This window comes from Pavona decussata, unplaced genomic scaffold (assembly GCF_977016875.1).
Source record: "Pavona decussata unplaced genomic scaffold, jaPavDecu1.1 SCAFFOLD_202, whole genome shotgun sequence".
Taxonomy (NCBI): domain Eukaryota; kingdom Metazoa; phylum Cnidaria; class Anthozoa; order Scleractinia; family Agariciidae; genus Pavona; species Pavona decussata.
Genome location: NW_028145610.1, coordinates 2,353,846 through 2,365,925, shown reverse-complemented (window position 1 = coordinate 2,365,925; position 12,080 = coordinate 2,353,846). Strand labels below are relative to the sequence as shown.

The window sequence follows — 12,080 nt, the reverse complement described above, 5'->3', positions numbered from 1 at the left end:
TTTGAATTCGTTACACAACACTGTGCCAACCTACACTGCCTCATTTTGATAACCACATGCTGAAAAAAACATTTATTTGTAAAACTGCCAACTTAGTTATCTCCAACATCTTTCGAGGAAGAAACTGATAGCTTTGCAAGTGCTTTTGTGTTTCTGTGGCCAATAACTTAATTTAAGCTATTCCTGACTGGTGTTTCAAATGAAAAAACAGCTGCTGTCTTCCAATGTATAAATAATGTGCACAGTGTATCTGAAACTATTCCAAAACAAATCTTAATACTAACATTATGTTTGGTAATTGGTTGGAATATTTGGAGTACAAAATTAGCATGCTAAGACTACAATAACTCAAGATTGAAGTTACACACATATTTTTGATAAAAAATGGAAGCTCATTGACCAGATAGAACAGTATTAACTATTAAACATCAGCACAAGCCTAGCTATATTGTCACGACCTCTGAACACTCAGTTTTACATATGTTTGGGTCTGCAACATTTTCAGCAGTTTCTGTTGCTATAATTAAGCATTTTCTAAAAATAGTTACATGATATGGCTTATGACGTAGTCTGTGTGATATCCCTTCACTCAAGAGGACCTAAATTTAAATCCCACTGGGGGCATCAGTTTTTTACTTTGGTTTGCTTTTGGTCGCCTGCTGTTTATAAGCTTGCTAATCCACTACAATCACTTTTTGGTGTTCTGAGTACTTTCAAAAAATTATCCTTGTAAATCATAAACATAAACTGGTGAACCTGAACAATTGTGTTCCCCAAGGTCACCATAGTGTGTTTGTTTTTTTTTTATTTTGAGAGTTCAAAAAAGGAAACCAATATTTGATTTTTTTTGTCTTCAAATACAATATTGACAAAAAAATTTCTAATAGACAAAAGTAAAAATGAAGAGGAAAAAAATCTTTATTTAGCAGTTATTTATAGCCCTTAGAAGTGCCACACGCATTTTTCCTTGAGGTCATGGTTTTGGCCAGACAAACGTCAAGGGGTCCTGTATACGGACGCCCACTTTTACAAAAATTTAGTGAATTTTTATTTAACTTCCCCTCATATTTAGGAATTTTATGGGAGGCATGTCTGAAGCTAGGAACCTTTATTTTCTATTAATGGCTAACAGGATACTTGAGGTTAAAAAAATTAATAAAACCTTCACCTTTGTATTTATATAAGGCCCTACAAAAATGTTCTTTGACAAGAGCTGGAGGAACAATAACTAACGTATTAATAAAAACCTCAACAAAGACAAAGAATGTATAACTTCTTCATCTACATCTACTTTGCACAACAGGACAACACAGAAGTCGAAAATATTTTAAATGTCTCCTATCAATTTAAATTTCGCTGGTGGTGTGCTAAATTCATTTAAAAATTAAAAAAAAAATCAGTTATTTTCGATGGTCTAAAAAGGGAAAACAACAGTGTTTATCTGCGATAAACTTGCTATTGTTTCCAAGACTACAATAGATTCCATGATTAAAATTCACTTATTATAAAATTTTTTTTTTTTCAAAACATGTCTCAACATTACACGGATTCGAAAGGAGCAGGTGACGAAATATTCCACAGAACGAGGTGGAAAGCTAAATATTGTTTAGGTACTTAGTAAAACGGGAAAAAATAAATAGCTGAGAGCTGGGTTTGTGTGCTCAAATATCGTGCACGCGCAGCTCTTAAATGTTTCAAATTAAAGTGCCAAAGTTATAAATTAACCTTGTATAACCTTTTATCGGAACGCAAACGCAAGCACGATGAAAAATGGGACTTGTTAATTAGTTATTTATCAGTATTTCAGGACATTACTTTCGTTCCAAACAGCAATAAACATGGAAAAAGAAATTATAATATGCAAATTTTTATACACAATAACCTACCGTCAATTTTAAGAGTCCGTTCGTTCCCCGTTCCGTCGATCGCGACTTTAAAATGAATTCGACCTCTTCGTTCTGTATGATCTGCACCACAAAGTTTTGGAATAAACTTCTCACATCTTTTATGCGCGTTCATTTGACAACCTATTAAAGAAAAACGAAAGATTAGTGAAATTCTATGCCTGAGTGTTCCGTTTATACTTGATTAACTAAAATTCGCAGAAGCTCAAACCAAAAGTTAGAACGTTTTCATTTTTAAAATTTATAATTAATAACAAATAGAATACAAAGATAATAGTACCTTCGCATCGTATTCCCTGGTGTATAAGACCGTACAGGAGAGATCCGCAATGATCGCAGAACGTGGGGCTCGTGTAGGTGTGAACTTCGAATTTGTGGGGAGATTCTGGATACTATAGACAACAGGAGAACAGTTATAGCCGGCTTACAACAGCTTACAATTAGCCGAAACGCTCGAAGCAATCCAAAAATCTGCTCTAATTACTCTAAGCGAATAACTAAACGGGTTTGAAGTGTAGAAATATTGATCACAAAATTAACAAATGCTTCTGACCTAAGCTTAGTAAGTAAGTAACTAACTACCATAAACTTCGTAGTACCTCAGCGTAGGTAACCGCTTCTGATCCCGGACAAGCGAACGACACAAATTCATGGCAGCGTTTATGGACAACGAAGGAGCAAACTGCAAGAAACGTTTGAAGCGGACAGGTGACAACATTACCCAGTGTTATGGAAAATTTACACGCTCAGGCGCTTAGGCGCTGTAAGCTTATTATGCCCAAGATTTTTGATGTCCATAAGGTACAAAAATCTTCAAAATTGTAAACCGCATAAATATACCTTGGCATTGATATCCCTGCGTTCCTACAAAGCCCCTGAAAATAAGAACACCACAAGAAAGATAAACGACATTATCCCGGTCAAACAAAAACAACTGTTAGAAAATCGCTACATGAATTTCCTACAAAAGACATCGAAACACAGGACTGATAACACGGCAGCAGTACAGTAACACCCGTTAAAAAACATTTACCAAATAAAGTCCTTGCAGTGACCGCAGAAAGTTGGCTGTTTCAGAAACCGAGCGATAAACTGATGGTCTTTGATTGCGACCACATTTTTCTGCTTGAAAGCGCCTCGCCTGTTTATTCCCCGAGTCATCCTAGTGCTTCCCGACTCCTTCATATCCGCCATATTTAGCTCAAACCATCTGCACTTGCTTTGGTCGAGCAAAACAGTGCTGACGTCACATGCTCTTATTCCTTATATGGACTATCAACTAATTAGACCCAATTTTCGCTTGTGCCAGTGCAGTCTGGATGCAAAATATTCTTCTATTTCCCGAGGCGCTAGGCTACAACCACCCGAGATTTCGTTTTCCGAAAATAAAGCTTTAGCGGTTGAGGTGAAAGCCTTTTTTCTGAGCTCAGTGTTTAAAACATGGGGATGTACCACTCTCATTTGAAGTTTATCGCCTGAAGAAAATCCTCCATTTCAATTAAAGGGTTGATTGTTGAATATACTACACTCTTATAAAAACACTTGGCTTTTTAGTCTTGCTTGTTACCTGTTTAGCATGTCACTATACCTTGAATATGTTAATTAAATCTCGTGGTCTAAGGCTGAATGGGCGTTGAATTCCAAACCGACTTTTTATAATCAGAGACGTTAAACCCAAAAGATATTAAAAACCAATAAACTACCGTTTAAATCAATTCAAATTTTCACGTTTGGTAAAATTAAATTTAAAAAAAAAAAGCCAAAAGAAGGTAGAGTTTCATTAAAAAATACAACACGCTCGAGGCCAGCCATGTATAATAAATAGGGTTTTCTGACAGCTGTTTTTTTTTATATGACTGCCAATTTCTCTATCGGCATTACTGTCAGTTTATCTCACAACAGCACTTGGAGGTATTATGCCAAATTTGATATGCAAATGAGTTCGGTCTTAGATCCAATACTGTCAATTTATATTGTGCGACAAATTTACAGGTATTTCCTCTTTTACCAACCATATATGGAAGTTTATGCTGCATGAACAAATTTTCCTATTTTTCTTTCACGCAATACAAAAATAAACCGATCTCGGAAGCACCCGGCAGCAAAATGAGTCTTAAAGTTCCAAGTGAATTCTTTTATGTTACGCGAATTAAAGTACTTCTTTTGTTACTTTATATAATGACATGGTCCACAAATAGATTCAGTTGAAACCCAAAACAGCATTTTCAATAAAAGAAATTATATGTTGAACGTTAAATAAATATGTGTTTAGACTGGCTGTAAATTAGCGGCGAACGTCCTAGTTCTCGGGGAAGGAGTCTTACTTCAATATTTGTATTCCACTAAAGATTAAGAACTGTACCCGTTTCACTGGGCAACTAAACGCCTTTGCAAATTTCCTAGGGTGTGGAAAGAATAGCCAAATTCATAAAATGACTTTTGTTATCAGCGAGAGGATATTGTCTCTTGTAATGTATGTGCATATTTCACGTTTTATCCGAAAAATCACTGGATACTAAAAAAAAATAATCCTTTCAGTAGATGACAATAATATTATTTTTCAACGGTACTGAACAATTATTCCGCAAGCGCACCTGCATTCAGGATATGAGGTGAACGTCGCTTTATATACAACTTACAAACGCTCGTAGAAAAAGTTGTTTTATCAAAAACAAACACGAAAGATTGCTACATCTCTCTGATTTCATTTTGCAACAGACCAGAATTTTTCTCGGGCTTGCCTGGCTGACATCACGTTGTTGCCAAGACAATCCAAACCGCAAAAGCCTGCCTCGGTCAGTGATTGCCAAGGACACCCAGCCTGCCGAACTAAATGGTTTCAAGGTCGCGCTACTGCCGTGCCGAACTAATTCAACTAAACACAGCAGTAGCATGACGTTTGAAACCATTTAGTTCGGTAGGCTGAATTAAGTTCGGCAGGACTATTTAGCACGGCAAGCCCTGTAGTGCCGCACGGCAGTAGCTAGACTGCAAGCAGTCCCTTTCTGATTAGTCGAGAGGGTGCGCTTGCAGCGCAGCGAGACTGGAGTGAGGAGAAATAAACGAGAAGGGACGATTCCAACCCCCCCCCCCCCCCCCGGCTATTTGGCGCGACCTCTCGACTAACCAGAAAGGGGCTGCTTGTAGCCTAGGCAGTAGCGCAACTTGGTTTCAAACGGCGTGCTATTGCCGTGCCGAACTAAATTCATAAATTATTTTAATATATTTTGGGTTAATTTGCTCGTTCTACGCATTTCCATATTTTAGAATTTGGCACGACTCTGAATGAAATTCGACGTTTGAAACCACTGCCGTGCTATACTGTCGGATCAAATTGATCAGTTAACTGTACGGCACGGCAGTAGCACGACGTTTGGAACAGGCCTTACTCGTTTGTAATCAATATTGTAGGTAATATAAGTTGTATGAAAATATAACGCTTATTGTAAAATTGTATTGTAAGCATTGTAAACTATTGTTAGTATTGTAACAGATTGTAATTAGTGTAAGTCTCATTGAAGTATTGTTAGTATTGTAATTATAGTACTTAGCTATTGTTAGTAATAGTAAGTATTGTAATTATTGTATGTATTGTATAAAGTAGCGTTTGGTATTAATGTAAATATTGCATTATTGTATGTATTCTACGTCATGCAAAACTAATAAAAATCGTAAAACGAAAGACAATTCAAACTCTGGAATTGCATTACTTCGCAACTGCACCAACTTTTAAAAAACTTCTGACTCCAGACTATTAATTTTCGTTGTCTTTAACAACTGCAGTATTGCCTTACTGAAGAAAAAAGAACATACAACCCCGGGCTGAAAGTGGGAAGGGGGATGGGGATTACTCCCTAAATTAACCTGAACCGCATGGGAGGTAGTACATGTTACGGTTTTCTTCTATAGGTAGGAGCCCACCTGAAGCTACCTGATATACGATATCTTAGTGGTCTTTAACGGGGAATCCCCCTGAAATAGAAACTGGTTTGACTTTCGTATAAACAAGCGTATTAATGGAGCAGACCTTTTAGAACAGTCCAGTTTTTTGGCATCGTCACAAAGAAAATCACGTGAAAACGTTGTAAGTGGCATACATTTTAACGGAATTCGAACCACCCTGTAACTAGCTCCCATGCAGACGTTTTTGAGGACTCCCCTTCTAAAAACTGACGGCCGCGGCGGAGGAGGATACCTTGTGACTTCCTTATCAAAGAATGAGGCGCTCTGTCCTGAAAGCAGTGTCGGGGCTTTTAAACAGGGCCAAGCCACTCCTCCCTCCCTACTGGCACAGTTTCGTTCAAGTATACTTCCCTTTCCCAAACAGTTATGTATACATGCAGTCACTACACCTGACTTCCTTTCGACTGGCATAAACGTACCACTCGCGAAGACTACAGTCGAACCTCCTTGTGCGACAGCCTTTCGTAAGCGACTCCGACCACTTTTGGGGCTAAGGCGGGTTTAAAAGTTTTTATTGTTTTTAACCTCCGGCCGGTAAACAGCCAGAAGAAACTCAGAGAACATCATGATTGAGACAGTAAGTGCGATGCTGCAAGAGCTCGAAAGACATATAATTTTGTCCCTTTATCATTAAAACGTTTTGTTACTTATGTTGCGAATCGAATGCCAACGCTTCAGGTCGTTTTAATTTTCTCAAACTTTGTGAACACTGTTTATTGACTCACAAGTTTTACAATTATTTTCTTCTGTCTCTCTCTTGTACGCTCGCTCGTGTGCGACTGAATTTGATAAAATCACCTCTCAACTTTATTGTTGACTAAATGTTAAGAAAAATCTTTTGCTACTGAATAATGTGTCAGTCAAAGTCTATCCAGCGCCCAGATGGTCAGCGCTATTTATTTTTTATAAACTATATATCTATTTGCCTCTAGCTAGGACCATTACTGTCCTGCGTGGAAAGTGTTTGCCGGATTTTTCGGGATTTGTGCCATTCGACCGTGATAAGATTGGGACGACAGCTCTCGATTGAACTTTTTCGCATCAAAGCCAACTGAAAGTCTGAAATGCTTGCTACTCAGGCACAAGTGTAATGGCCTGGGGCGTAGCGATCATTTTTATACTCTTTAACACCTAAATGTAAAGCAAACATTAACATGTCGAACTTTTTTCAAAGTCCGGAGGAAAAGGTCATACTAGTTTTACCGCTGATAGTCAATAATCAATCCTTAGCAAATTTAAAAAAAAAACACCTATCTCTTTTCCTTGTCGCGGTGTTTGAATTAATTACAAAAGTTACAAATATAATTGCAAATTTCCCAAATATTCTTGCCCATTTACTTCAACCATAATTGGGTCATAATTCAGTGAGCTCTAATCAAGAGAACAGAGTTCTTCGTTGAGTGTAAAAAGCAGTATGGCCCAGTGATTGGACCACTCCACCAATGTAGCCCGTGGGTAAAGTTTGTTGTTGGTTCTTGTCCTTGCCCCCCTCCCCTCTCCTAAAGAAACCAACCATTTAAATTCCAACTAGTTCGAACCAGAATCCTCGGACCATTGGTTAATAAGTTGCAGAAACAAACTTATGGGACATTTCATTCTCTTTTAACTTCCCTACTTTTAGTTGTAGAAAGAATAGTGTTGAAGATGGAAACGACTGAATAGCTGGAGGTAAATCGTGAGTCGGGTGTGTGAATAAAATTCCTCCCAAAATAACTGACTCGCCTGTACGAGCCAATATGTTAATCTAGAGCTCCAATAGTCAACTTCCTCCAAGACAAACTTCCAGTTTTGGCAATGAAAGAAAACTTACTTTGCACAACTTCGCAGAGGTGGGAGACATTCTATTCTATCCTATTCTATGAGTCCATGAATAATAATAAGCTTTATTTCATCCATCTTAAAAAAATAAATATACAATAAATTTACATCATGGATGTAAAGTTAAAAATACACAATCATAAACAAAGGAGCCTTGCGGTCTGCACCATAAAAGAGTTCGCATGTCTTTTGGTTCTTGACCTTGATATTGCTACTGGTCCTGGTATTGACCTCAGCTTATAGCTGTAGCTAGAATTTCCATTCCATTCTATTTCAATCCATTCTTTTATACTCCATTCCATTCAACTCCATTCTTTTCTGTTCCATTGCATACCACTCTATTCCATTCCATTCTATTTCAATCCATTCCTTTATTTCAATCCATTCCTTTCTATTCCATTCCAGTCTATTCCATTCCATTCCATGTTATTTTATTCCATTTCATTCCATTCTGGTGTCCCATTCTATTCTACTCCGTTCCATTTCATTCCATTCTATTTCATTCTGTTCCATTCCATTCTATTCCCTTCTGTTCCTTTCCATCCTGTTCCATTCTATTCTATCCCATTCTGTTCCATTCTATTCTATCCCATTCTGTTCCATTCTATTCTAATCCATTCCAGTCCATTTTATTCCATTCTATTGCATTCTATTCTATTCCATTTTAATTCACTCCCCGTACCAAAATTTGCGCTGTAACTAGAGACCAAATCGGACGTTAATTTTAAAGCCAAAAAGAGGCCAAAACGGGCCAAAATATGGCCTCAAAATACAGAGCCTAAATGGAACTAAATAGGGCCTCGCTGAAACCTAAATATTTGAGCCTCAAACGAAGACAAAATTAATTAGCGAGAACCCGAATTAGGCCCGAATTTGTGCCAAAATAACGCCGTAATTATTGCCTTACCTTCCCAACTCCCAAGCGTCTGTTTCGATCAGATAAGCCATATCGAAAAGGGATATACTAAACAGGGCCTAAATTTAGGCCCAAATTACGCTGTAATTATTTTCAACAGAAACATAAGGAATATATTACAAAACAAGGAGTCATTAGGACCAATGCACGTGAAACCAACAAGTACCCGTACGAAAATTCTGGGCGAGAAAGCGGCGAGATTCGGGCCATAAAAAATCACGCTAATATAATGAGCGAGACAGAGCCTGACGATAATCACCCTGACAGGAGCGATAAAAATTGAACGATAAATGAACGGGAATAGAGCGAGACGTGACATTTGAATCGCTTGTTCGGTTGAAATTATGGCTCGCTAAACAAGCTGAATTTGACTCACCGGAGTTGGGCCGTATTATGGCCTGACTATATTAAATGTAGGTAATGCAACCCCAGACAATAAAATAGCACGTACACATCAAATAAACTGCTATCGTACTTCTCGTCAAAAACTTGTTTATTATAAATCTGCGCCATGACTAAAATAGTGTTTATCTTTCATGATCTAGGCGGTCATACTCTGCCCGTGATGTTTTCTGTTTGCGACTCTTCGATACAACTGCAAAATTCACGGCTATTCGAAAGGCCTTGATGTCAAAAACCGATTCAGCCTACTGGGTGCCGTTTTGATTTAAAAATTACGACCGAAAAACCGAGTATAAATTTACATTACCACGTTCTAGCACACTGTCGCGTCGAGCGCATAAGCTTACCTAAACCGCGAAACGCCTTGAAAGCGAGCGGTATTTTGCAGTTACCTTCAAAAATATTTATATTGTAAAAAAAGGGAAGAGTCGCTCAATGTGTGCCGTTTATTTCCTGTAGCTTCCCTTGCTGTCCCAGAAGCTTTTTCCTTGAATAGCTAACTTGATTCTTAAAATTTATTTGTTTTGGTTGAGGGCAGTCCAAAGTCCTTTTGGTTTGCAGAAACACATCACGCATTCTGAAAAACAACGTAGAAAACGAAGGAATAATTTACAGCTGCCATAATTGTAGTCTCCTTTGCAGCTTTTTATTAACACATTAATTTGAGCACGTAATAATGTTTGGAGGCTAAAATAAGTTTAACCGTTAAATGCGCGCGCTCAAAACAGCAAGTTACATTTTCACCGGAACAACCACACATGTACATTTTTATGGCCGTGAATCGATCCTTTTCCATCCCGTGGGAATTCAGGTAATGTATATCAATCATCTTATTATTATACTTACGTTTGGGACACTCATGGAGAATAAATAAATCCCGAGGAAAGCTGTTTGCTTCTCCTGAACGTGCCAGTTCTACCAAGCTCTTTCAATTCATCCACTGGACAGGGTATAACGAGACTATATAGTAGACTGACTTTTTATCGCTGTGAAAGTATACACAAGCATACAAAATTCCATCCATTGTCTTCGGAAACAACAACTGAAGTAAAAAAGATGATCTTATTTTCAAGAAAAAAGGAGCTAAACGGTCAAACGTCTGAATGCACAGCTTTCCTGCTTGAACTGCCCGGCGCTAAACGAAACGGGATAAAATTTCAAAACGACAGCCAATCAGGAAAGTCGAGTTTCTGTATCATGCGATAGGAATCTCTTTGATTGAATTGTTCGTTATACGGGCCGTGCGTGATTCTCCCCCAAACTTTTATTTTATTTCGTGTAGGTAATAACTGCACGCGGAGTCGAGTATTTCGGCTAAAACAATTTATAGCCGTCTCTATACTCTCAAAACATGCGAATCGATTATCTTCACGAACGTTGCATTTGTGTCTATGTTTGGAACACGACAAGAGCCAGCCATATTATCGCCCATTTTCGAGCATTGCAAATGTCTACAAACCCAGAGGAGGTAAATAATTTTTAAACTATCACGTTCCATTCTCCGCCTTATTCTCGGCCATAACACAGCCTGACAAATATCATGTTCATCTGCATACGGCATAAAATCAGTCTCACTCGTTCACGCTAATTTCTGGCCATATTATCGCTCAGAACATAGCAAGACAAATGTCTCCGTCTAAACCGCTGTTAATTCTTGTCTCAATAAATTCACTTTCGGTCTTATAGTTAGAACGTAACTTGTTTTAGGTCGTTTTTTTGGCTTTAACAACCGAACGTAAATTAAGACCAAAAATAGTTACCCTGCTTTTTAGGCTTTAGGGTTGACCTTGTAGCCAAAATCTTAACCTAACTTTTTTACGCCCTGAGCTGTTAGGTTCATTTTGGTTGCTATTTAGCCTTGTCTGGTAATCTAAGGCCTTAATAAGGCCCTGTTTTGGTTGATTCAGGCCATAGGATTTCGTACGGGTCTATTCTGTTTCATTCCATTTCAACATATTCCATTTCTATTCAATTGCATTCTATTCTATTCTATTTCCTTCACTCAATTCCATTCCATATCCTTCAGTCTTTAATTCTTATAAGAGGTTCATTTTTTTATTAATGTCAGCACTTTGCATCTCATGGATCAATGCTAGGGCCACACTTAAATTTGTTTAACTGTGGGGAGGGGGTGGTAGTCAGAGGCAAACCCATAGGACTCTGTTGTAAAATATTGCATCATGCACTCCTCTTAACTTAGCGCTGGTCAATTCATAGCCTACGTGAAGTCAATTCAACATGTCACACTATACTTGGGGATAGGGTGACGGAGTGCACAAATTATGGCAAGAGAATAGGCCATTTCCGAAGTGCTTTGAACCTCATTTCAAAAAAGAGGCTAAGTGCAAACGTTTTCAAGTGAAAATCAGTTTTGTTTGCATATGAATGTAAACTAATTTTCATAATAAAAGCTACGCACAAAGCCTTGGTTTCAAAAAGAACTTCAAAGCAACTCAGAAATGGCCTATTGTTACCCCCAGATAGAGCTTCTGCTTTTCAAAAACATGAAACATTAACTTTAATTTTGTGCAGTGTACTATACAGTACCGCTCAAAAGTAAGTTACCAGTCTCGTCTCGTTTCTCGCGAGACGAGAATCTCGTATCGCGAGACGAGAGTCTCGTATCGAGAGACGAGAGTCTCGTCTCGAGAGACGAGAGTCTCGTCTCGCGAGAATCACTGAAGCGGAAATTTTGGAATATTACCGAGTTTCTCGCGAGAAGAACTAATGACTGAATTTCTCGCGCACTTGCCTTGAGTTGCTTTTATTTACACTGTATGCCGTTTTTAAAACGACCTGTGCCAACGGTGGTTGATTCCGTCGACAAGTAAGTTCGCATTATCAGAGCTTATGTGATTCGAAACAATTTTGTCTTCATTCAGTTCAAAGGTTTCGATTAGCGCACAGTGTAAGAGATGATTTATTTCTTCCGTAACTTCGGAGGTTTCGTTTTAGCGAGCTCGCCGACATATCAATTTGCAATTGAAACTTTCCCGCACACACAATTCCTACATAAAAAATCCCAGCCTTATTAAAGTCAAGTTCTGTGCCTGTATCTATTAAACAGTTTTTTGAAA

At 38.2% G+C, this 12,080-nt stretch overlaps 1 protein-coding gene across 2 annotated transcripts in view; it reads right to left on the bottom strand.

Annotated features, from left to right (window-relative positions):
* The window catches only part of LOC146461110 (calcium-dependent protein kinase C-like), a 53,122-nt gene that overhangs the window by 17,131 nt on the left and 23,911 nt on the right, over nt 1-12,080 (bottom strand). The window contains exons 2-6 of one of the 2 annotated variants that reach the window (XM_085087390.1): nt 2,938-3,083; nt 2,745-2,779; nt 2,504-2,586; nt 2,185-2,296; nt 1,887-2,027 (exon numbers count right to left, since the gene is read on the bottom strand). In XM_085087390.1, the coding sequence (XP_084943516.1) occupies nt 1,887-2,027; nt 2,185-2,296; nt 2,504-2,586; nt 2,745-2,779; nt 2,938-3,065 (499 nt within the window). In that variant the 5' untranslated portion in view covers nt 3,066-3,083. Of the gene's footprint in view, nt 1-1,886; nt 2,028-2,184; nt 2,297-2,503; nt 2,587-2,744; nt 2,780-2,937; nt 3,125-12,080 lie in introns of those variants that run through there. The other variant, XM_085087389.1, reaches the window with a different exon arrangement.